The sequence below is a fragment of the Gossypium hirsutum genome, chromosome D10, assembly GCF_007990345.1.
Source record: "Gossypium hirsutum isolate 1008001.06 chromosome D10, Gossypium_hirsutum_v2.1, whole genome shotgun sequence".
Lineage (NCBI taxonomy): Eukaryota > Viridiplantae > Streptophyta > Magnoliopsida > Malvales > Malvaceae > Gossypium > Gossypium hirsutum.
In genome coordinates, this window is record NC_053446.1 from 57,995,247 (window position 1) to 58,022,067 (window position 26,821).

At 31.4% G+C, this 26,821-nt stretch overlaps 3 protein-coding genes and 1 non-coding gene across 4 annotated transcripts; 3 read left to right on the plus strand and 1 right to left on the minus strand.

Annotated features, from left to right (window-relative positions):
- Positions 1-567: 567 nt before the first annotated feature.
- Positions 568-2,163, plus strand: LOC107915880 (caffeic acid 3-O-methyltransferase). Its single transcript, XM_016845074.2, has 4 exons — positions 568-1,026; positions 1,117-1,427; positions 1,526-1,590; positions 1,674-2,163. Exons 1-4 carry the CDS (start codon positions 617-619, stop codon positions 1,968-1,970), a joined length of 1,083 nt encoding a protein of 360 aa, XP_016700563.2. The 5' UTR covers positions 568-616; the 3' UTR covers positions 1,971-2,163.
- Positions 2,164-4,531: 2,368 nt separating this feature from the next.
- On the plus strand, positions 4,532-4,638 carry LOC121222867 (small nucleolar RNA R71). The gene has a single exon (XR_005920237.1). It is a non-coding gene; the product is annotated as a small nucleolar RNA R71 (small nucleolar RNA).
- Positions 4,639-13,951: 9,313 nt separating this feature from the next.
- Positions 13,952-18,091, minus strand: LOC107916039 (adenylylsulfatase HINT1). Its single transcript, XM_041102006.1, has 9 exons — positions 18,030-18,091; positions 16,605-16,682; positions 15,540-15,560; positions 15,334-15,392; positions 15,148-15,252; positions 15,029-15,061; positions 14,814-14,900; positions 14,351-14,498; positions 13,952-14,071 (listed from the first exon to the last, which is right to left on the minus strand). Exons 4-9 carry the CDS (start codon positions 15,363-15,365, stop codon positions 13,952-13,954), a joined length of 525 nt encoding a protein of 174 aa, XP_040957940.1. The 5' UTR covers positions 15,366-15,392; positions 15,540-15,560; positions 16,605-16,682; positions 18,030-18,091.
- Positions 18,092-21,481: 3,390 nt separating this feature from the next.
- Positions 21,482-23,991, plus strand: LOC107915197 (nascent polypeptide-associated complex subunit alpha-like protein 1). Its single transcript, XM_016844356.2, has 4 exons — positions 21,482-21,768; positions 21,862-21,955; positions 23,317-23,450; positions 23,545-23,991. Exons 1-4 carry the CDS (start codon positions 21,700-21,702, stop codon positions 23,875-23,877), a joined length of 630 nt encoding a protein of 209 aa, XP_016699845.1. The 5' UTR covers positions 21,482-21,699; the 3' UTR covers positions 23,878-23,991.
- The last annotated feature ends 2,830 nt before the right edge of the window (positions 23,992-26,821 follow it).

Sequence of the window (26,821 nt, forward strand, 5' to 3'; positions counted from 1 at the left end):
GCTTAGGGTTAAAAGGTAACACTATATAGTCAATGATGTCATTAATAGTGGATGAAGATGAAGGAATTAAATCATGATCGCCGAACCAAACAAGAGTGCATTAATTGGAAGATATCGCTTTGATTTTAGTTCACTCAACCACCAAGAGAAGAATGCTCTTTTATAAAATAAAATTGAAAAACAGAAAATTTACCTTGTTAGGAGACAACCACTGGATCCATGGATACCAAAGAATTCTTCATGAGAGATGACTTCAACGGACAAACTAAGAAGGTGATGATTGATTAGGGTTTGGATGGGAACATAAGGGAGTTCTCGACGAATGAAGTATATACATTAGACTTTTTACAGACGGATTTAGAATAGGTGTTACTATATTTGACTCTATTCTGACGTTAATAATTGTTGACTGTATAACCTCTTTTACTGACGGATTTGGCCCGTCACTATATGTCCCTGTCAGTAAATAGAAAATTTTTAATAGTTATAAGTGATCAAGTTTAAAAAATATATTTTTTATTAACTCAAAATGTATCCTTTACTCTTTACTTCTATATATAGTATAGACTAAACATTTTCCCAGAAGGCAAATTAAAAGAGAAAAGTAAGGAAAAAAATGAGTTCACTCGTGAATCAGTTGAGTTCGTCGTTCGCCATGTCCGAAGAAGAAGAGGCATTCGGCTATGCTATGTTTTTACGAAGCAGCGGTATATTTCCTTACGTTTTGGATGCCGCAATCCAACTCGGTGTTTTCGATATATTAGCGAAAGCAGGTCCCCATGCCAAGCTTTCATCCAACCACATCGCTTCGGAGATTGGCACGAAGAATCCCGGCGCCGCTTCCCTTCTCGATCGCATGCTTAAGCTCCTTGCCTGCTATGATTTAGTCACCGGCACCAGTTATGGAGAAGATGGTGAAAGACTCTATGAGCTTACTTTGGCCGGTAAAATTTTTTTTAATGACGAAAATAGAGGAACTTTGGCATTGGATGCATTTTCTATGAAAAAGATCCAGGTTGATGTCTGGTACGTTGAGTTATTGTCTAATCTGATTTTTCTTTTTCTTTTGTCATAATTATTTGATCAAACTGTGTTTAATATATATGATTTATATAGGTCACGCTTGAAAGATCTTGTCCTTGAAGGTGGGAATCTGTTTGAGAAAGTGCATGGCATGCCCTTTTATCAATTTAAGAGCTTAAACCCAGAATATGATAAGAGTTTTGACACTGCAATGATAAATCTTTCGAAGATATCATTGAAGAAAATACTTGAGAAATACCATGGATTCCAAGGTATTACCACTTTGGTAGATGTTGGGGGTGGATATGGGGTTACCCTCAATATCATCATCTCCAAATATCCTACCATTAAAAGCATTAATTATGACTTGCCTCATGTTGTACAACAAGCCCCATCTTTCCCTGGTAATTATATAACCCAACTTTAAACTCTAAATAAGTATAATTACAACAATTGTCTCGCAATTAAGTAGGCTCGTAAGTTGATCTCTGATAACATGCAGGCATTGAGCATGTAGGAGGAGATATGTTCTCAACTGTTCCCAAAGCAGATACCATAATGATGAAGGTAGATATGCATGGTTATATAGGAGTTAGATGGATTCAAAACTTTACGATTGTATCAATTTTAATTTGCATGTGTTTTTGTAGGAAGTGCTTCACAATTGGGATGATGAGCATTGCTTAAAACTCCTAAAAAACTGCTACGAAGCATTAGAAGAGAAAGGGAAAGTGATAGTAATAAGTCATATGATGGTTGAGGAAGCAGAGGCAAGCAATGGTGCTAAGCTTGTTTGTCAATTGGATCTTTATATGGGTACGCTATTTGGTGCAAAACAAAGGACTGCAAAACAGTTCGAGTCTATGGCCATGAATGCTGGGTTTTCAAGCTTTCAACTTAAGTGCCTTGCTTTCGATGCGATTGCTGTCATGGAATTCTATAAATGATGAATCATTATTATTATTATTATTATTATTATGGTTTAGGTTTGGAATTGGATTGATTTCCATGGTGATCTGATGTGTGTGTTTAGATTAATTAAATAAGTAATTATGGTTTCTTTTTATAATGTTATGAACCGAGTGATCGATGACGGGTCATTATCATTTTAATAAATAACTACTTGAGGTCTGTTTCTCATCATGCTATTATAACCACTCCTTACGGTGTAAACCCCTCCTTGTTATAGAGTGTAGCAGTTAAGTACAACTGTACATAGGTTGTGCTAACGTCTGAAAAGTGAGAGAATTTGGGTAAAAATATAGGTTTGAGAAATGAGTTTGAGTAAAAAAATAAGACCCGTTTATAAAATGGGTCATACCTCAGGTAAGGCTTTTTTGGCCCAAGCACGGCCTGACCCGAATATGCAAAAAAAAAACTGCTCTTTTTTTTACTGTTTTCTTGCTTTTTTTACTGTTTTATTGTTATTTTCTTTCTTTTTTCATTGTTTTGCTACCATTTCACTATTATATTGCTGTTATTTTGTTGTTATTGTTTGAATATTGTATAACTCTTGTTTTAATGTTACTATTTTAGAGGCATTTGCTTGTTAAGTTGTACATATCTTAGTGTTATGTAAGTATATATATAATTTTAAATTTATTTTCAATTTGTTGGAAAATATTTATTTTAATATTTTTAGTATTTTTGATGTATTATATATTTTTTAAAAATTAATAAGGGAGGGTCAGGCCCGAGCCTAGCAAATAGGCCTAAATTTTTGGTTGGGCTTGACCCATGGACACCTCTACTTTTAAGGGTTTTTTATGTAATATATTCTTTATGTTTGTTTTATGATCTATAAAGATTAATTTTTCAAGGTTTGTGGCTGCGCTCTCAACAAAGTCATCTCCAAGTTTGATCTTGAGTTCTCTCCTTAAGAGTGTAATGTGTGTTACTATTACGCTCAACACTTGTTAGTATAGTTTGTTTGTATTTGCATTGATTTGAGAAATTACTATGTTGTGATAGTTTCATTTATTATTATAAGGTAAAATAAGTTAAAAATATGTTATAAAATCACTTTAAAATTGAATTGAAAATAGTGAATACTGTTATAAAATAAAGAATAAAGAGAGTAAAGAACAAGAGAAACAAGAGAACAAAAGAAAAGTAATTATTTCATTGGCTTCTAAAAAAATTCTATTTATAGACATAAGAAGTATGAATGAAATAAAATTCTACTCCTAATTGACATTAGAGTTCTAAAGCATATCAATTTTCTTATTTTAATAGACATCCACTTTATAATAATAAAATATTCATAACACTGCCCATTAGATGTCCACCGATAGAAAATGTGCCTCATTAAAGCCTTACTAAGATAAAAATAATAATAATAAATTGTGGGAAAAAAATTCTTAGTGAAGGAAAAATAGTGCACATATATATAATACACCTTAAATGCTACCTCATTAAAAACCTTACCAGAAAAATCCAATGGGACAAAATTTTGATTGAAGGAAAAATAGTACTACATCGTGTATTTACTCCTCCTCAGGACACATCACATGTACTACATCGTGTATTTACTCCCCCTCAAGGTACATCATATGTTATCTTATACTTTACATATTTCAATCGTGAATACTAACTTTTCAAATGATTACTTAAACGAGTTTGATAAATGTTTATATCACCATTCTTTTGAAAGTCATTAGTGAGAAAGAATTTTTGGGAAATATATTTTAATCTCTTCAGGAGTTCCAATAATAATCATAACAAACTTTGATCATGACCCTTCTACAATAACACATGTGTTCAAATTAAATTAATAAATATTTATACATATGTATTGAGCAATTTCCAGGAATTTCTATATGCTCCTAGGATTTTAAATCCTTTAAGGATTTTAATATAAATATCCATTATTTAGTGGCTCATATAAAATTTGTAACAACAAACACTAGATGCATATTAAATATTTCATAAACTGCCAAACTAAAAAGATATCTAAAAGTTATTGCATCCGTCACAAAAAAATTTATATCTTCTCATAATCAATGCTAAGATTCAGTGAAAAACTTCAGTTTTCTTATTTTGTTTTCACAAAACTACTCATTTGTACCCCCACTAGCTTTATACATTTAGACATTTGGACTACTGGTCTAAAAATTTCACAAATCTAATTCTATTTGAATTGTGTCTTTTTATTTTTGGCCAATCTATTCCATGTTTATATTTCTACAAATTTATTCAAGATCGTTGTTTTCTTTCATTGTTTCAACAATGTTATTGCATGGAAAATCATTGTCGACAACTTTTCATTTCAGTTCCATGTTTTCTTGTAGTTTTCTCGTATTGACATAACTTATTGAGATCTCTTTATTTTTATCATTTTCATCTTGAGGTACTTGAATCTCTTATAGAGTTTAAATAATAGTTATATCTTAGGTCTCCTCTAGAGCACCTACCTCCACTATATCACCCGCCAACTGCTTCATCAATCATCTATCTAGTTGAGGGATTCAAACCATTGTAAAAAGTTTGAACTTAGAGCCACAAAGGTAATCCATGATGAGGACACCTTCTCAACAAATCTCTAAATATCTCCCATGTATCATAAAGTGTTTCAATATCAAATTGAACAAAAGAAGAGATGTCGTTCATCAACTTAGTTGTTTTTGTCGGTGAAAAATATTTTAACAAAAAATTCTCAATCATTTGAGCCCGATTCATGATAGAACCTCGTGGCAATGAATTTAACCACCGTTTTGTCTTGCTCCTCAAAGAGAATGGGAACAACCGTAAGCGTATGACATCATCAGTAGCGCCATTAATCTTGAAAGTGTCATAGATCTCTAGAAAATTAGCCAAATGAGTATTCGGATCTTCATCTTGCAAAGCATCAAATTGAACATACTATTATACCATTTGAACTGTGTTCAGCTTCAGCTCAAAATTGTTTGCAGCAATGGTGGGTCTCACAATACTCGATTCAGCCCCAATCAGACTGGGTTAGCATAATCATACATAGTACAATGAGCACGATTTGCAAGAGGTAGTTGATTATTTTGATTATCACCCATCTCCACAGTAATATCTTTTTCCTCTGATCGTCTACTATATTCTGTTGACATTGCCTTGCTTCTTTAACCTCTTTACGATTTCCGCGAGCAGTCTTTTTAATCTCTCTGTCAAAAAGTAATGGATCCAATAGGCTTTCTCTAGTCATAAACCAAAAGAACCTGTCAGAAGCAAACAAACAAAAAATTAAAATATAAAAATTAAATTTTTAAAAAATATTAAAATAAAAATAAAAAATGGCCAAATTAATAGAAATAAAATTTTTCTAATATTTTAGTCCCCAACAACGGTGCCAAAAACTTGATTGCAATCGTAAACTAACTAAAAATCTGATTAAGGTAAGTGCACCTATCAATTAATAGTATAGCTATGGTGAACAAAAATATTGTTCCCACGAGCACTAAAAGTACTAGTAATTACTATCTTTCTATTATTTAACCGACAAATTGGAGAGATTGATTAAAACTAAAATTAACTAAATTAATTAACTAAAGAACACGACAAAAAACGAATCAGGAAAACAAACGATTAATAACCAAGAAACGAAACAATACCCAGGAAAGAATTCACCTAGATTTCATCTGTCATTATCAATCTGAATTAAACAATTTCTTCAATTAGTATCTTGATCCGTAAAAACCCCTAAATTATGCCAATACCTCTTTTGAGAGTAAGAACAACTGACTCTAGGTTGAGTAATTGAAATTTCTTTCTAATTAAAACCCCTATTATCACATTAACTCGATCTATGGATTCCCCTATTAGATTTGAATCTAATCCAATAGATTTATGCCATCCTATTTCCAGGATTGCATGCAACTCCACTCAATTATGCTAGATCTACTCTTAAACAGAGACTTTTCCTCCTCTGATTTAAGCACATCAAACATGGATTAGTAGTCCGAAAATATTAAACCAAGAATTAAATACACATAATTGAGAACAAGATTCAAGTATTTATTGCCTAAAACAGAAATCAAAAGACAGAATCCATTTTAGGGTTCATCTCCCTAGATATTTAGAAAATTAGTTCATAATCGCAAATACAAACATCTCAAAGATAGTATAACTACAAGAAATAAAGAAGCTCATAATAAACTTCAAAAAAATCAAAAGGAGATCTTCAATCTTGATGGAAATATGCTTCAAAGTCGGCTTAAATGGTGTTTTTCGAGTTGTTTTCTTGAATATTTTATGACGACTCACTCATATATTCTTATTTTTGACATATATAGGTCTTAAAATGCTCGAAAAACCTAAAAAAATGTATTTTTCTACATGTTTGGAGTGCGATTCGCAAAATCGACACAGTCTGGCACATAGCCGTATGGTAGTTCGTATGTCTTCCATGGTCGTCTGTCCAGCCTGTGCGGAATGGCCCAGCCTATGTGGCTTCTTAAACTTGTTTCGATTTTTTTATTTTCACTCATTTTGCTCCCAAATGCACTCCTAAGTATAAAAACATGAATTTAAAGGATTAGGAGCATAAAATTCACCATTTTAAATCAAATAATTATCTAAAAATGCATTAAGAACAAGATTAAAACATGTTACTTTTAGCACTTATCATATACAAAATATCATATCCTTATATATATACAAAAGATATGGTTAGCCTACTAATTGGAGGCATTTAATCATTAATTTTACTAAATTGTTTTATACATATAAACTACAGGATTTGCGATACTTACACAGATCGGCAATCTAGATATGATAATCATTGAAAGCTCAAGAAATAAACTTATCAATATTAGCAAGAATTGTCTCGATTGCATAATCTAAAAGTTTTGTTCTTAAAAAAATCATTGAACACGTAATCTCATAAATGATAAGTTGCGATTTGATAACTCACATGTAATTATCTTCTAGATACATCTACCAAAATAATTTCAGAAAATCTACATGCTGAATAAATCGGCCTATATTTCTTTCAGAAATGCAAGAGACCCAATATCAACTTTTGTTAATAAAGTTGTAATAAATCATCTTTAAGAACAAGGAAAGCTTGATAATTTAAGAATCTTCAAGTTCTTTAATAAATATCCAAGTAAATTCTCATCTTGCCATATCATTATTGATCAAGATGGTGTAACCAATCATACCCACTAATTAATATATTTGGACCAGTAAACTTCAGGTTTATTATGCACGAGATTCAACAATATTAATGTCAACTTCTGATTTACCATTGCATGTGTTTTAACCATACTAATTTATGCATAGTATAACTTAGATGAAAAGACGATAGTTTTTCAATGCAAAATTCTTACCAAAATGTAATAGATTTAATACATGATAATTAATCTTCTCCTCATCCACAGTCTCAATATGATCTTCGTTGTAACAAATATCCTTTTTTAAAACATAATAATTTATTTGAGACTAACTAGAACATAATGCATTAATTATTAATTTGTTTCTTCATATAGCAATGTGTAAAATCTTTTAAAGTCTTAAATTAATTTTGTATTATGAAATATTAACATGTTTCATTTCCACATTGACCATAAGGTAACAATATATGAGCTATTTTGGAGCCTTAAATTAATTTTGTACCACAAAAAATTGGTGTGTTCTCTACCAAACCAGAAAAATGGTTTTTATCCCTGAGGATAGTATGCATTGTTATATTGTCTAATGGCATATGTTTCCTTCTGATAAGTGCTAAAAGTAATATGTTTTAATCCCATTCTTAATGCATTTTTGGGTGATTATTCGATGTAAATAGTAAATTTTATGCTCCTAATCCTTTACATTCATGTTTTGATACTTAGGAGAGCATTTGGGAGTAAAATGATTGGTTTCTTAAGGTTACATTAAAAGTCAACATAAGATAACACTTCCATGAGAATCTTGGTGCAATCCAAAGTCTTCAACTATAGAAAGTGACTTTACTTGTTTCATAAGTAACCAATCTTAATATGCAAGAAACCAATCTTCAAGTCTGCAATTTCAACTCAATTTATCTTCTTATTTTGGGCTTTCCTCGTCCAAATATCTTCAAAGTAAATAGCCCAATGCTTTTGTTTTAAAATTTGCTAACTCTTCAAATAGGTAAGTATGACAATGAAACAACGCTTGGAGTTGTAGTCACTATTCCAACCACTGAAACAACCATAGAATGAACATTGGCTTCAAATGTGTCAACAATTATAAAATATCTTACTTCTTTTTCTAAGAAATTTTGTTAATTTATAAAGTATTATGTTATTGGTTTTACAAAATAAATTTGATTATAACATATTCTTACGCTTTCATCTAAGAAATTTTGTTAATTCGTAAGGTATTTTTGTATTGGTTTTACAAGACAAAATTCGTAATATATATTAATATATGTAAAGACAACTTTTCCGGAAAATATTTTCAGGAAATCTGCCAAACAGCAGAAAATATTTTACACAGATTCAATCAAACACCATAAAATATTTTCTAGTAAATCATTTTACAGAAAAGTAAAACAGTTTGCAGAAATCATTTTACGGAAAACATTTTATTGACAATCAAACAGACCCTAATCCTAAGAAATTTTATTATTTTGTATGAAATTTGGTTTTAAGAAAATATCTTACGCTTTGTTCTAAGAAATTTTGTTATTTTTGTAATGTATTTTATCTTTTATCTTTACTAAACAAAATTTGGGTATAAGATTCTAAGAAGTTTTGTTATTTTATAAAAAAAATTTTGATTATAACAAAATACATTAGGTTTTGCTCTAAAAGATATTTTTTTTGTAAGGTATTTTGTTATTATCTTTACTAAATAAAATTTTATTATAATAAAATATCTTACCATTTTACTAAGAAATTTTGTTATTTCATAAGGTATTTTGCTATGAGTTTTTTAAAAGAAAAATTTAACACCGCAATGACAAATCTTTGGAAGATAATAGTGAAGAAAATACTCGAGAAATACCATGGATTCCAAGGTATTACCACTTTGGTAGACGTTGGGGGCGGATACGGGGGTTACTCTCAACATCATCATCTCCAAATACCCTTCCATTAAAGGCATTAATTATGACTTGCCTCATGTTGTACAACAATCCCCATCTTTCCATGGTAATTATATAATCTATTTTAAATTTATATAATTTCATGAAGTCGAATTAAGTCTGCATGTAATTTGATCTTTGATATTATGTTGGAGGAGCTATACGTTCTCAAGTGTCCCAAAAGCAGATACCATAATGATGAAGGTAGATATGCATGGTTATATAGGAGTTAGATGGATTCAAAACTTTACGATTGTATCTATTTTAATTTGTTTGTGTGTTTTTGTAGGAAGTGCTTCACAATTGGGATGACGAGCATTGCTTAAAACTCCTAAGAAACTGCTACGAAGCACTGGAAGAGAAAGGGAAAGTGATAGTAATAAGTTACATGATGTCTGAGGAAGCAAAGGGCAATGCAGCTAAGTTTATTTCTCAAATGGATCTCCATATTACTACGGGATTTGGTGCAAAGCAGTTCGAGTCCATGGTAGAGGTGTCCATGGGCCGGGCGGCCCGGCTCGGCCCGACAACCTGCCCAACAAAAAGGGCAGAAAATGGGCCGGGCCTCAGACAAAATTTTTTGGCCCGGGCCCGGCCCGGCCAGAAAATATATTAAATATATTTTTTTTTATTTTTAAAATATACTAGTTTTAGTTTTATTTTTAAGTTTTAAGTTACAAAATGTTAGATTTTGTTACAACAATTAATACGATTAACAATTAATAATTTGATAATTTTACTAACAATTAATACAATTAATAATTAATAATTTGATATAATTTGATAATTTTAGGACACGTTTGGTTCGCTGTAATGGAATAGAGGTGTAATGGAATAGAGGCGTAATGGAATACAGGCGTAATAGGTAATCCTTTTGTTTGGTTGAATGGAATGGAATCGAAGCGTAATAGTATTTTTGTGTTTGGTTGAATGGAATGATGTTGTAATAGCATAAGGAAAAAAACTAAAATGACTAGAATACCCTTAGCAGAATTTTTTTTAGGTAGATGATTTATTGTTATTGTTATTAAATTTTAATAAGATTATTAATATAAATAATAATTAATTTAATAATATTTTAAAATAATTATTATTAAATATAATTTAATAAAATTCTTAATATTAAATATTCTTATATGAATTTACTAAAATCATAATATATAATATTATAAAATGTAATTTAAAATAATTATTATTAAATATAATTTAATAAAAATATATAATTTAATAAAATTCTTAATATTAAATATTCTTATATGAATTTACTAAAATTATAATATATAATATTATAAAATATAATTTAAAATAATTATTATTAAATATAATTTAATAAAAATATATAATTCCCCCACGTTATTTGGAGATACAGGATACGAAACGAATTAATTGTTTGACTAATCAAGGGACTAATTTTGTTTAGCCATAAAATACATCAATATATATATTCATTTGATATGAATATGTTTGGATCATACATGAATTTGTATACACTATCAATCAATTAATTACAACTTGTTTAACACCCATCCATAAAATGTTTGGAAATATCTTTTCTTGATTACATATAATAAGCTTAAACTTCTTTAAAATGAATGTGAACTCAAAATGTCAAAATTGAAGATTATGAGGGACGCAAAGCACATCAACTACAAAAACCAACCAAATAATTTTAACCATTGATTTTCTAACACACTTGGACAAGGTTTTGTTACCCAGGGACATAAGGTTCAAAGAGTGTTATCTAAGGATTTGGATCATACTGCATTACATCAGCCGCTCGTTCAAACTCTTCTCTTAGAACTTTAATGCTGAACTTGTCCACCACTCGACCAAGGTCATGAGATACCACAGAATTAGGATCCTCTTTGCAGATTAAATGACGATCATTGCCAATTCTTCTTGTCCAATTCTTTTCTCCCTTACTGCACAACTGGAGTCATCAAATTAAAAACGTTTTTGTTTTGTAGAATTTATTTATTTTATCCCCACCTACAACTATTTAGTCCTTAGTTTATGCCAAAATTGTTTATAGCATCTATTGATCACTTGCAAATTGCAAGCCATTCTAAAAGAGTGCACTCATGTTTCTCCCTGCTCAGAACTTACTACAGTAAATGGGATCTGTTAATAACATAATTCATTCACCACAAGATGCAACTAATACCCAAAGAAGGTATTTAAAACGAAACCAGATACATGCATCTTAACTTGTATTTATAAGTTCAGAAACCGTGAAAACATTTTATAAAACATTTTATAAACCATGAAAACATCAGAATAATACATGCAGAGAAGTTTTGTAAATAGAAAGGAAGGTACTACAGGGGTGACTACTGTAACACCCCTTACCTGAGACCATCGCCGGAATCGAGTACAAGATATTATCCAACTTAACTTACCTAATTCAGAGCATAAAAATTTGCTTTTAAAATTAAATTCACTGTTCAAAACAAAATTGTCCACCTGCGCGACTGTCACTAATTTAATTATATCTTGAGTTAAGAAACTCAAAATTTAAATCTGTAAATTTTTCCTGAAACTAGACATATATAAATTCTTACCATAAATTTTTTTGAATTTTTGGTTTAGCCAATTAGTACAGTTTATTCATTAAAGTCTCCCCTGTTTCACTACTTGACAGCTCTGACCTCTTGGCACTAAAAATCAATTATCTCATTGTACAGAATTCATATAAGGTTATCATTTATTTCTTTTGAAAATAGACTCACTAAGGAATCTATACATATAAATTATGACCTATAATTCTTTCTGTGAAATTTATAATTATTTTCTAAATTTAGAACAGGGGACTTCAAAAACTATTCTGACCCTGTCACACTAAAATTCAATTATCTCAAAATATAAAATTCCTTTGCCTACACCATTTCTTTTATGTAAAAATAGACTTGATAAGATTCAATTCTATAAATCATTCACTCTCTAATTCCATTTCTACTATTTATGGTGATTTTTCACATTCACGTCACTGCTGCTGTCAAAGAAACTGCTTCTTTGTATTAGCTACCATTTACACATACATAACACCAAAACTTAATCTTTACTAACCATTTCAATAGCTAATCTTAGCCATATCATATGAACATACTCCAAATGATTAAGACTCTATACATGCCATAGTTTTAAACATTCTGAAAAACACATAATACCGAGATGGTTATGATAGTGTGATGCGAGCTCCGACGATCCCCAATTCGAGCAAGCTTAAATCACTATAAAACAAAGGAAATGAGAAAATGTGTAAGCTACAAATAGCTTAGTAAGTTACAAGTAAACAATAATTACTCATTTAATAATTAACACTTTTAACATATAACTAATCAAAACATTTCTTAGCAATTTCAATCACTTACACATGCACAATCTTACCAATTCACTTGCATATACATTTTCACACTTAACATTTATCACATATGCTCAATTCTTTCAATTGTACCTGCATACACACTTCATTTCATATTCACTTTAACTCATTATTAATCCCGTTGAACACTCAGAATATACACAGATACGTAGAGATTTAGCACATAAGTGCCACACTGATATGTAGCCGAAGCTACCACTGATCAATAACACTGGAAACGTCCACGGGCCTGCTCACACAAGCTGTCAGGTGTTTGCAACACATGCTAGATCACCCAGCACCCGGGACTCACTGTAACACTGTAACACTGATCTCTAGTGACATATCACTTGTATCCACTTCTATTCCTAAGTTCAACCGGGAATTTACACTTAACACTTTATTTTCAACACTTTATCACTTGAATAATTCATGAACAATTTTTCTTCCACATTCAATATTAATTCACATTTCAAATATAATTCACAATTTCTAAAAATATAAGACACGTAACTTACCTCGGATGCAAAACGACTATTTTTGTAAATTAGTCGATAACCTTCTATTTTTCCCGATCACTTCCACTATTTCTTCTTTCTTGATCTATATTAACACAATTTAATGCATTTTATCAATATTCCATTCAAATACAACTCATACACAATATTTTGACGAACTTGCATTTTTTTCCCATAACTTTTCAAAAATTCCACTTTTGTCCCAAAGCTCGTAAAAATAAAATTCACTAAATTCTTAAATTTCAAACTTCACTAAATCATATTTCATGCTCATAACAGCCCCCAATTTCACAAAATCACAACTTCATGCACACTTTACCATCTTTCACAATTTAGTCCTTTTTCAACATTTTCATTGAAATTCATCTAGTAAAACTTATAATTAACACTTCAAACATTTATTATCTAACATCACTAATCAATTTACAATTATATCATGAATGGGTCAATTTTTAAACTTTAATCTCATTTAAATTAAATGGTAGAAACATGAAATTCAAGCTTCAATAAGCATAAAAATACGAAAATAATTAAAAACGGGGCAAGAAATCACTTACAATTGAGCTTAGAAAAATCAAAAACCCTAGCTATGGTGACATGAATTTTTTTTTTGGTAGCAAACGTCTGATTTTGAAGAAGATGGACACATATTTTCACTTTATTTTGTCTTTTTCTCAATTTGGATAAAAATGCCCTTGACCCATTACTTAGATATTTTTCTAGAATTACCCTTTTGTGTCCATATCACTAATTTATGGTCTAATTGCCACATAAACACTTCCAATTTCATGCAATAATTCAATTAAGTCATTTAATCACTAATTAGAAACACTTTGAATTTTTTCAATTTAGTCCTAAAAATTCAATTAGGCACTAAATCATTAAAATTTCCTATCCATATTTTCACACAATATTTCAATCAATCGGAAATTAATAAAACTTTATAAAATTAAACTATTTCACTTCGGAATTGTGGTTACGAAACCACTATTCCAATTAGGCCCTATTTCGGGCTATCACAACTACTTCTCATAGCAATGATGGTTGGCCTGGTTGGGACGAAGCCAAGGATGATGGATATGATAATTTCAATAATGGCGCATCTAATAAAAGAAGTTGACCCAGTATCTCTCCATGCCTTTGTTCAGCCTGACAAATTGTATCTAGAAATTTAAACTAGGTCAGTATTCCATCTAGAGAAACTGTTTCAAGAAAAACCGAATCAAGGTTTATGGATCAGGTACGCAGATAGTTCTTCTCTAAGTTCATCCTAATCATTTACACGTGGTTAAAATGCAGAAAAGCAAAAAAAGGTGAACTTTTTTTTGTATATATGATTGCGAAGGTACAACAAAATTCACATTCAGTCGAGCCAAGTTATACAACAAAAATAAAACAAATTAGATAGATAACAGGCCTAGAACACACCTTCCCAAGCTGTGTCAACCCATCCCTAAACTTTGGAATCACCAAAACATGAACAGGAGCCTGCGGACTGATGTCTTTGAATGCTAAGACTTTATCATCTTCATACACGATGGTTGAAGGAATTTCCTTAGCTATGATCTTGTCAAATCTGGATGGGAAGGGAAAAAAGAATCAATAACCAGTACAATGATAAATAACAAAATCAATGTGACCCCGTTCTTCAATATCTCATAGAGAAGTTATCAGCAGAACCAATTCTGTCTAAATTTTAGCAATACAAAATTACAAATAGCTTGCTTAAAACTCAAGTTATTCCCAAAGTTATGATTTTTTTTCCCTTAAACTCGTATTAAGAGGGAGATGAAATCCCAAACGGATATAGGTCCAACAACATAATACAAAACAAATTCCAGGCTAGAACTGGAATATGAATTCAAAGTAGGGTGTTAAGGATGATACATACATGGTTGGAGCTCCACTATCAGAATTGATTGCAGCTACCTTTTCCGCAACCTCTTCATCATGTGTAGGACTAGCACGACATGGATATCTACAAAGAGTGATTCGAAGGTATCAAGAAAGGCCAATAAAATTCAACATCTGAAATTTTTCTAGCTCTTCTTCACTTCTCAGGCTGGCTAGACTACTAAAAAAACCACGGATAGAACCCAATTAAACCTTCTCTCTACCCCCATTTCATTGATCAGCCAACTGACAACGAAAAGAATAATAGCAATCATCAATTGAATGCCAAAATAAGAGAACTTCCCAACCAAATAAAAAGAAAAGAAAAATACCTGCGTGAGTGATTTGGTGTTAGAAAATTGATAGAGGTGAGAGAATAAGAGAGTCGTGGTGAGGCTCTCACAATTGCAACAATCCTTCCAGTCGTTGCATAATTACTGTCCAAATCAAATACCCAGAATCAATACGTTATCAATCTGTCCTTAACATTAACAAAATATAAACAGATAAAAGAGTACCGAAAAAGAGAGAAAGAGGTGAAAGCAGCCATAGGTTTGAGCGAAACAAAACAGCAGCCCTGAGAAGAGAAGATATGCGACAGACAAAGCTAAGGAAAATTGGAAATAAAAGATGAAGAACGGAAGAAGTAGAAGGAGGAAAGTTACCTGGATGAAGAAGGAGAAGAAGATGAAGAACGGAAGGAGGAGGAAAAAATAAAAATTACCTTTAAATATCTAGGTCTCCTCTGCAATCAATGGAAAAAAGGGAAACGTGAGATGGTTGGAAACAAAGTTACAGAAGCAGAAGATGAAGCTGAGGCCAAAAATTGAAAAAGAAAATCAGAACAGAGAAGTAATAGCTAAACGCTGCTTTTGGAAGGGAATAGAAATCGGCTAATTTTAGTAATACACACGTAATGTAATAAGCCCGTAATAGGGCATTACACCCAACCAAACAGATTAGATGGGGCCCACAGAATAGGGCTGTAATGGCATAGCCATTACACCCAACCAAACATGTTGTAATATATTGAATAATTGGTTTTTAATCAAATTGTTTACTTGATTATATCTAATGATTCAATTTTTATTTTATTTTATTTACTTATGATTGGAATGGGTTTAATTTATAATGGTTCAAAAGTCGATATATATTGTATATTATTAAAATAATATTTTTAATTAATGCGTTGTATATGAATATACACATTTAATTAGTTTTATTTTTAATAAAATATTTCTAATTAATTCCTTCAATGTTAATCACCTTACAATTTTAATCAAGTTGTTTAACAAGTCTTGTAATTTCTCGAATATAATTTTCGAACTACCTCAACTTAAGAAATTCGATCCCAAATTCAAATTTTTCAATACCAATCAAAATCAACTTGTTACATCACCACTTGCAAAATATAACTATAAAAACATTACTATGGAGTAAACCACAAAAAAACAGAACATATAGTTCTCATAGACACCAAAACTTAAGCTAAATGATGAAGTATCGTAATTGAGCCCATGATCCCTTAAATACTCATCATGGTTGATATAACTCCTCAAGGGAGCAACATCTATCACTCTATCGTCTAAGCTAATGCTTATAACAGAGGTATCAAACGTCTTATTATATCCCTTACATTCACAACAAAGAATTCCAGCAAAACCAAAGTAACATGAATACAAACAAGCAAAATAGAAGGAATTCATTCAAACTTGTGCTTTAAAATTGTAGTGCACACTCACAGCTTCGTAAAGGGAAAAAAGAAGAGGGAAAATCTTGAAAATAATACATTTTCCTTTCTGATAAGCTTGCAACCTTCAACAGGATCAAAACTAGTAGGCAGATTTCCACTTGGGATTGGCTTTATCTGCAAAATAGAAAAGTTCCATGGATTGTGATGCGCAAGTCCAGTATTACAATTGAAAAAAATAAGGTAAAATTGAAAAAACATGAAGCTGAAGATCTGTTGTTAATTGTGATGCACAAGTCCAGTATTACAATTTCAGGCATCATAAAATGTTTTGTAAAACTATCCAGGCACTCACACATTTGGCAGCACATAAAGCATAAGAAAGGAAACTCTATGAGAGGTTTACATGAAGCATGCTTCACTCAGTAATACCATATATACGATGTCATAATAGGCAAATCATACATGATATATTTGTCACTAGATCTTACAGAAGTGAAACTAACATGCTAAAGCTGCCCATCGATTGATCCAAGCCCAAATTTACACCCAATTTCTAGTGAAACTGAGCTGAGACAATAACTACATCATAATCTAACACTATGCTCCAGCACCAGCAATTTCCATTGGATCAATATTGCAGATACCATAATTGCACTTATAGATTCTAGAAACTCGTACTTCTTTTTTGCTTCAATATTCATTAGAGAATTTACCTGTTTTCCTTAAACCAAAAAGAAAAGTCACGAAATCGTGCATGAAATATAACGAGAATTGAACATAAATAAGCAGGGAGTTTCACAGCCTAAGTGAACATACTAAATTGAAGCGGGTTCTTTCAAAAGCAGATTTTGAATTCTCTAGTTACTTACGGGATCTTGGAAAGAATGCTCAAGATTTGCACCTAAAACATCTAATATTTGCACCTAATATTCAAGATTTCACCTAGTGGACTCGGAGGTATTTAAAATTTTATCAATGCAGATCAGTATAAGCTATCAGATACTGGAGACAACAGAATAGATACCTAAGCAGAAAAGACCAGATTGTGTAAACATTCCATCGAGGTAACTAGAAACATACTTTTTCATATTAAGGTGAGCAAAGAGAACGAATCAAGCACATAAGTTTTCAAGAAAAAGGCATAACATCAGGATATATAGTTCAAATACAAAAGAAGTACAATTATTACAAGCTAATGTGATATCAGATCCATAGTTCAATGATCAAGAGAAACATGTGTTCTCTTTCTTTCTGATGGTACGGAAACAGTTAAACATTTACCAAATAATGGACCAGGTTCAAAATGACAGAAAAGTGAGAGAACTAGTGAAAGACAAAGAGGATACTATACGAATATCATCTCTCAGCCTTCTTTAAAACAAGTACAATAATTACATCCTGACTAAAGACTCCGTTATGAAGAGTCACTTTCATCTTAAAGAGATGATCGATCAGCTGGTATTTTTGTATGACTGACCTGTAACAAACATGTGGGAAGTCAATAATTAAGGAAGAGCATACCTCTTCTAGCACAGCAACAACATCTCCCGGTGTGTTCTTCTTCAAAGACACGAACTTTTCACGTGCCTGGCAGTACAGAGCATTTAGCAAAAAGCATTATCTACTAAAAAAATCAAGGAACATGATGCTTTTAATGGTTTTATTATGCTTACTTGGCGATTTTTCATTACATTTTAGAGGAAAAGCAGCTAATATTTAAGACTAATATAAATCCATCCGCATAACTTTTGAATTCACAGCACTTGTATCAGTAAATCCACTGGAGAACATTGAAGATAATAAACTAGCAACTAGTCTTTTTCCATTACATCATAATCTATAAGTGCACTTTAAACTGATAATTAATAGAACTATGGTATCTGCAACTGGCTATTATCATATAATAAAATGATAAAATTAATCATGGGGAATCCTTTTGTGAGATGCATTAGAATTTTATTTGCACTAAAAGATTGCTAGGAATGTTCCCAGTCCAAGATGAATAAGATAGCTATTCATGCTAAAACAGCTGAGGAGTAAATACACGATGTAGTACTAAAACAGCTAAAACAGCTATCTTATTCATCTTGGACTGTGAACATTCCTAGCTGTTTTAGCAATCAATCAAGTTTGTATGTCGAGGATAACCATGCTTGATTGCTAAAACAGCTATCTTATTCATCTTGGACTGGGAACATTCCTAGCAATCTTTTAGTGCAAAAGGATTCCCCATGATTAATTTTATCTTTTAGTGCAGATGTTCGATCTCTGGTTAGTAGGTTGTTTTCTTACGGCGAGTGTAGTACACTTTTTGGCTATGCGTAATACGTTAGCTAACCTTTGGCACCCACTGGCTGGGATTCAGATCTTAGATCTAGGAGAGAAACATTTTCTGTTCAGATTCTCCCATCGGCTGGATTTTGAAAGAGTGATTAAAGGAGCGCCCTGGATGTTTAATAAACATCTGTTGGTGGTCCATCGGTTAGTAGAGAATGAAGATCCAATGCAGGTTTCTCTAATTTATTCCTTTTTTTGGGTTCAAATACATGATTTGTCGTCGGGATATTTTTCTGAAAATGTTGCGAAGCAGTTGGGGAATTTTATTGGTAGCTTTGAAAAATATGACACGAAGTAGATTAGTAAGGGCTTCAAACAGTATTTGGGCATCAAGGTTAGATTGGATGTGCGAGTTCCTCTGAAGCGCAGGAAGAAAATTCATATTTCGCCTTAGAACTGCTTTTATGTGAAATTTTAGCAGGAAAAACATACTCTATTTTGTTTCTTATGTAGTTGCCTCGGGCATGGGGATAGTTTTTGTCAGGCACGATTGCATAGAGATTTTCAGAGTCGGATTTGGGCTGGGATATGACAATTAAAACACCGATAAGAAGAGAATATGTTGAAAATAGTGTGCGTCTTCAGGACCCGAATGAGGAGTTTGCAAGACATGTATCAAGATTCAAGGATGGGGAGTTCCGACGCCAGATCTTAGGCAAAAAATCAATCGAGTTTTAAGGATAAACCTCGAAGGAAATCTAATGAATGAAGTTGTAAAAAGGGAGGGCTTCTCTAATGGGTGGGGTCAAGACACAATGGAGGAAGATTTAGAGGAAAATCCTATCAAGAGGCTGAATGGTGAAAAAAGGCAAAGAAAAAACTCACCTACGACTAGTTTCTGTGTTAACGGATTCTTTGGGAGTTACTGATAAGCAGATACAGGTTTATCAAGAAGAATTATCAACGGTCGATAGTGGGCAAACTGTCTAGCAGCAATGAAACTAATGTGTTGGAATGTTTGCAGATTGAGGTATTTCGCAAGCTAAAAGGAGGGTTCAGCAAATGCTAAAACTTTATCATCCCCAAATCGTCTTCTTTATGGAGACTAAGGGTGATTTGGATGGGCAGTCCGTTTACATGTGGTTAATGTACAAACAGTGGTGACGGTGAGATTAGATACTATAAGGATACTGTAGCGTAAGAGAAAAAATAAGCTAAACGCTCCGCACCGCACCACACCTAATCGCCCTTCCAAACCCATCCTAAGTTAGATGCAAATAGAATTAAGAGAGCACAGAGGCGGTGGGGTTTTCTAATGGTATCGATGTTTTGGAAGAGGGTACTAAGGGAGGACTTAGTTAGGGTTGGCAGTCAGAAATTTCAGTCAATTTAAGAAGTTTCTTGATGAACCATATTGACGTAAAGATTGATTGGGAGGAGGGGAGGATGACAGTATTCTACGGACATCCTAACTCTAGACTCAGACCGGAGTCTTGGGAACTACTAAAAAATGTTGGGACAGGATCAAAGTCTGCCTTAGTTGTGGGGATTTTAATCAGATTCTTTACTCATTCAAAAAGTGGGAGAATTGCTAAGGGAGGAAGGATGTATGGAGGTTTTCCGAAATACACTGAGTGATTGCCAGTTGGATGATGTGGGATATGAAGGGCCTTGGTTTACTTGGGAAAAAGGTCATTTCGTGGAGAATAATATCAGAGAAAGGTTTTTCTTTAAGGCATTTTGTCACATCACAAAATCCGGCCTAGTAGTTTTAGGTTAGTAGAATCGGGTCACAAAATCGATGGATTAAGTTTGATATCATAAAATAGGATCGTAAGTGAGTAATTAAAATATGTGAGTGTCTTAATCAAGTTTTTATTTTATTATCTAGCTTAAAACAAAATTCAATTTTTAGGTTTAATTTGAAAAAAATAGATTTTAATTAATTTAGAACTTAATTGTAAAAGGGGAAGAAATAGGAGTGACCGAAAGGGAAAAATGCCCAATTTTAGAAATTAGTCTCCTACAGGAGAACACCCACCGTCTCCTTCTTCTTCTCAAAAACCCAAATCATTCAAAAGTTTTCAAAACCTAAAATCAGATAGTTTCTTCGAAATAGATTCAATCTTTTAGATTTATTAACCTTCCAAACATTAAAATAACCCCCAATTTCCAACGAAAAAAATTAATTGCATAATAATTAGTCTTCAAATTTTTATTCTCTTTTCTTTACATGCAGCACTTGTCTATTAGATTAGGATTATATACATTTTCATATACCCATCATATCACATTCATATATTTTTGTCTTACGCATATTATATCATATTTTAATTATTTTTAATGGGAATGAAAGTTGTAATGTTTTCTAATTGAAGTGACAAAGTTGTAATTTAGAAGAGGTGTTGTTCTTAGTGGTATATAATTTTAGATTTAGTCTTTAAACTTTAAAATTTTAAAATTCAATCATTCTATATTTGTAATTTAAAAAGTCTAATCCAATCATTATCGTTGGTGGTCATTTCCATCAAAATTTATCACTTTATCATATTTATTTTCTGTCAATCATATGTCACTTTATATGAGGACATTCTAATCGAAATTCTAAGTTGACAATTTTTGACAAAAAAATATTTAATTTTTAATGACAAGACTAAGCTTTTTAAATATTAAAAAAAAGCCAGAGGACTTAATTTTTAAGTTTTTAAATAGAGAGATTTAATCTTAAAATTTGTAAAAGTATAAGGACTAATGGCATATTTTATCCTTCAGGGGAACATTTGTTCTGCTTATTCATGAGGTCTCGTATAGCTTCCGGAGGCTTTTAGGGTTTTTCTTGGCTGTTTATATTTCCTTTTTTTTTTGTTTTTTTGTTATCGTTTTGGCTTCAGCTTATTTCTCTCAACTAAAAAAAATGACTGCTCAAACAGACAAAGAGGTCGAAGAGATCCTCGCCGCTCATCTCGATCAACAGAAAATCCATGTAATTTCTTTCCCCTTTTCATTTTCCCAAAATAAATTTTCTTTTCTTTTTACTGATTATTATTTATTTATTTTTATTATTTTCGATTCACAGTCTGAGCAACCCGAACAACCTGTAGTTGAAGATGACGACGACAACGATGACGACGACGATGATGACGATGACAAGGATGAAGATGATGCCGAAGGTAAATATTCGTTTTCATTTAGTTTCTTATTCATTTGTTAATATTTTAGATTTAGGGTCGAATTGATTTCAGTGGTGCTATCGTTTTTGGTTAATTATATATGTTTCCTGAATCTTGAATTATGCCTGAGCTTCGAATCAAGCTTCTAGTGTTTTTGTCTTGAATCCGATTGATTTTGATCTTGTTTGGACTCTTTTTTAAGCTTTGTTATTGATATCGGTGCTACTGCTATGAATCAAAACCCGGGAACTTTCAAGTCTAGGGTTCTTGATGGATTTAGATACCTATTCATATTCGTACTATGTTACATGAACTGGAGTGTAGATGTTGGATACAGTATATGTATGACATGGTATTCTTTTTTCATATATTTAGAGGGTTTTTAGAGGGGTTTCTCTTCATATTTCTATTCAACTCGGATATGTGTCCAACATGCGTGTTGGATTCATCTATGAACTCAATATTTTATGTTAATGTATTCTATGCATTGCAAGTTTCGTTTCTCTCTGTACCATTCTTCAAGATGTTTTAAGTGATAGTGGAGATTTATATCTTGCTAAAATATGGTATTCTTCATATCACTTGTGTTTAGAGTTTCATATTCAGGAGGGTTGGGACTCTTTCTGTTAAGAGATTCATCTTTTGTGTTGTTGTTCTGTCTCTGGGCATGGTTAGATTCTTTTAAGTTTGTCTCTGTATTTGGAGGTCCTTGAAATTCATATTGCTATATCCATGTACCAGATACGGATACTTAAAAAGAAAAAGATCTCAAGCAATATAGGTTTGAGTATTTAATTTTAAGTTAACTGAATCTTGATTCATGCCCGACCTTCAGATCAAGGCATCAAGTTCTATATGATCTTTTACTTGGATTGATTCGATTTTGATCTAGTTTATTGATATTAGTGCCACTGCTATGAATCAAAATTGGGAAACTTGCATGTCTAGGGGTTTTGGTGGATTTAAATACCATCTCATATTTATCCTATGTTAAGACTTGGATTTAAGTTTTGGATATGGCATGCATCTGATTGTTGGACATATATTTACAGGGCTTTAAATGGGTATTAAGAAAATGAAGTTGGATTCATTTATTAACTCCCTGTTTTATGTTCTTAATGTATTCTATGTTTTGCAAGTTTTACTATTCCGCTAAGTGTTTTAAGCTGTTATAGAGATTTATATCGAGCTAAAATATGTGTACCTTTTACCAAATTAATACGAATCAAGCCCTCTGGCTCCTGCTTTTAGAATTCCACATTCAGGGAATGATAAGGATTGTCATTGAATGACGGTTGGGAATTTCTCTTGGTTTTTTTCTGTTAAGATGTTCATCTTTTACATTGTGTGTTCTGTCTTAGGCCTTCATGACGTAGATGGAACTGGTAGGTCAAAGCAAAGCAGAAGTGAAAAGAAGAGTCGTAAAGCGATGTTGAAGCTTGGGATGAAACCGATTCCGGGTGTTAGCCGGGTCACGATCAAGAAGAGCAAGAATGTGAGTCCCCTTTTCGTATTGTTAACCACACAATACCCTCCTGTCCTTGTGCATTATTGCTTATCATGATAACCCATTTTTCCATTGAATTCAGATCTTATTTGTCATCTCGAATCCAGATGTCTTCAAGAGCCCTGCATCGGATACATATATAGTGTTTGGAGAGGCTAAGATTGAGGACTTGAGCTCACAACTGCAGACTCAAGCTGCTGAGCAGTTTAAGGCTCCGGATCTCAGCCATGTGATCTCCCAACCCGAGCCATCTACTGTGGCCCAGGACGATGAGGAAGTGGATGAGACTGGAGTCGAGCCAAAAGACATTGAGTTGGTGATGACACAAGCAGGAGTGTCGAGATCAAAGGCTGTGAAGGCACTCAAGGCTGCAGATGGGGACATTGTATCTGCTATAATGGAGCTAACAACTTAAATGAATATGGTGTGTGTTAGCGAAATTTGATGGATTTTGCACTAGTAAATGTGTTCTATGAGAATTGCGTGTTATGTCATAGTCACAAGTTTTAATGCGATGTTGTTTTGGTGACTTTTTTGTTTTTGTTATTTTAATCATTTTCATTAGTTGAATTGCAATTTCTAGTCACTCTATTTGTTATGAAATGTTGGTATAATTAGAGTTGTGGTGGCAATCAGGCAGGTTCTGGTTGGGTTATTTTAGATTTATATTTTTTTCGGGTTCAAATTTGCATGGGCTATTTTTTGGGTTTGGGTTTTTTAGGCTTGAATTTTTTTAGACTCGAGGATTTAAATATATTTTGAATAATTTTGAGTTTTTTAGATGGATTTAAATAATTTAAATTTTTTTAAGCTTCAAATACTGTAGTTTTGAAAATTTTATATATATTTAATAGAAATCAAGGTAGTCGTTCTTCAGTTGATATAAAGTAATATATAGGTTTTGTCACTGTCAAGATTTTGGTGTATTTTCATTGTCTCAATGTGTTTTGATTTGTTTCAATCAATATAGGTTTGTATTGATACATATTGGTCTGCATACAAAATTTAGATATTTTAAACCTAATTTTTATTTTATTTAAATTAAATATATTAAAGTTATTGAATTTAATTACTGATTTTAAAGCTTATATTTGCATTACTATAATTTATTAATAAACTAAAACTTGATAATTGAGATATATTTGTATGTATATATTATATATAATTTATGAAAAAACTGAAATTAGATTATAAATATACATATATGTGAAAATAAAATATTCGATAAACTTGAAATGGTACATTGAAACACACCTATACCTGTATGTATTAGTATCAAGACAAAAATGGTGCGTTTATCGGTATGGTACCGACTATCTTGATAAATATATTTTATATAAAAATATTAGTGCTTATTATATATAAAACCTATGATTATATGATATCTACATGAATTTTATAAGCATAATTTTATATGATATGCATACAAGTACTGATTTAAAAAAAAAATAGATGACAATATATTTTATTGTTTATTGTATTACTATACAATTGAATAACTTTTTTTATTAAAATTTATGACCCTAATATCCATATTCTAAAATATTTATATCACCCTAAGCTCAAACCTAAATAACATGCTAATTATTATCCAACCCCAAAATAAATTAATTATATCCTAAATTTCAAGATCAAAATCTAAAAAAAAAATCCCAATATCTAAATACAATTTGTAAAACTTAAAAATCTAATTCAAACTTTAATGTAATAAAATGATATTTTATTTCGACATTAAAATTTTAATAATATTTTATGAATTACTAATTATATACATTTCATAATTATTTTATATGTTAACATATGAGCATAATTAATAATTTAACTAAATTTAGGTAAAAAATTTAATACTATAATATACATTAAAAGTTTTATTAATAGTTATATAATATAATAGTATAGTATAGTATAGTATAGTATATAATGTAATACTATATGTATTAATAGTTATGTAGTACTTTTTATACAGATAATATTTTAACAATTCGACCGTTAAATTTAATGTTTTATTCTCATAAAACGTTCATGTCAAGTTTTGAATAAATTAAAAATGTTTAACAATTGGTTTAACATAAACAACGTTCAGCTATTGAATATATTAATAAAGATGGCATTCTCAATCAATACGATAATGATATTGAATTTATTTGAAACTTTATGTCCATGACAAACATAACCATATTGATAAATTCAAAATTCTTATTTCTTTTTGATACATGCCTAAAACTACTCGTAACCTCTCCCAATCCCTAACTAGGAGGATAAACTCATTGTTTATGTTGTAGGTACACACGTATCAAATTTGATCCTCATGTTTTAAATATGTTACATGTCATATTTGAACTAGTATTTAACACCCAAGCTGATCAACGGTTAGGCAGATAAAATGACCTAATTTATACAATATTGATACTTTAAGGAATCAATAAGAATAATTTGAAGTTTAAGAACTAATTTAGAATCTAAACTATAGTTTGAGGACATTTGATGTAATTAATCTTACCTTTAATATGAAGAATAATTTATATAGTTGTAAACTTGAAATTTTTATTAAATAATTAACCCAATATCACATGCATAAAGTGGAAGATTGATTGATGCAATTTGGAAAAAGATTCATTTGCCTCAGATATTTATTGAAACTGCTATGAACCTTGCAAGAGTTTCCATGTTAGAGTATTAAAATGGTGACGATCATGGTATTCAACATGGCAACACTAAGGATACAGTGTTACCATTATTTATTCACTCAGTTCCTACACTAAAATGAAAATACTGTCAATTAAGTCACTAATGTAATAACAGAGACTTGTGCTGATATGAAATTTTAGTTGACACTTGGTCTCAGGCTCTAACCCTGAACTACACCACCAATTAAGCCACTTGCATAATGACTAAAGACTCGTCTTAATATCAAATTTTTAGTTTACACTTAATCACCAATGCAAAATTCGAATTACATTTTCCCTTCTTCTTGTAAAAGAATTTATTAAAAACGATAAATAAATCCCAAAATGATTTTCTCACCATATAGTATAGTGTGCCTAATCACTTATGTCCTTAATATGGTAATGTAAAACTACCAAATAAAATTAAATATATTATTTAGAATAGATGGGTAATGGCACCATACATCTCTAAACTATCATTTGACCTTTTGTAAACTTAACAGCATGTTTGAATCACATGAGGAGCATTTGTATTGAACTCGACACCAACTGATTACAATAATATTTACACTCATTGGTGTCGAGGTCGGAATTGTTAGATCAGCACTTATGGTTGATGACTTCTTCAAATTTTGCCCTATAAATATCTCCCATAAGCCCATTCATTATGCAGCTCTTAGATGCTAGGGTTTA

Excerpts from the sequence above, each read along its gene's own strand:
- LOC107915880 (XM_016845074.2), top strand. The coding sequence starts at position 617 with ATGAGTTCACTCGTGAATCAGTTGAGTTCGTCGTTCGCCATGTCCGAA. Across the intron at positions 1,027-1,116 it reads AAGATCCAGGTTGATGTCTG|GTCACGCTTGAAAGATCTTG; the intron begins GTACGTTGAGTT and ends TGATTTATATAG. Across the intron at positions 1,428-1,525 it reads ACAAGCCCCATCTTTCCCTG|GCATTGAGCATGTAGGAGGA; the intron begins GTAATTATATAA and ends GATAACATGCAG.
- LOC107916039 (XM_041102006.1), bottom strand. The coding sequence starts at position 15,365 with ATGGCTGCTTTCACCTCTTTCTCTCTTTTTCG. Across the intron at positions 14,901-15,028 it reads GAAATGGGGGTAGAGAGAAG|ATATCCATGTCGTGCTAGTC; the intron begins GTTTAATTGGGT and ends CACTCTTTGTAG. Across the intron at positions 14,072-14,350 it reads GGTTGACACAGCTTGGGAAG|GCTGAACAAAGGCATGGAGA; the intron begins GTGTGTTCTAGG and ends ACAATTTGTCAG.
- LOC107915197 (XM_016844356.2), top strand. The coding sequence starts at position 21,700 with ATGACTGCTCAAACAGACAAAGAGGTCGAAGAGATCCTCGCCGCTCAT. Across the intron at positions 21,769-21,861 it reads TCGATCAACAGAAAATCCAT|TCTGAGCAACCCGAACAACC; the intron begins GTAATTTCTTTC and ends TTCGATTCACAG. Across the intron at positions 23,451-23,544 it reads CGATCAAGAAGAGCAAGAAT|ATCTTATTTGTCATCTCGAA; the intron begins GTGAGTCCCCTT and ends CATTGAATTCAG.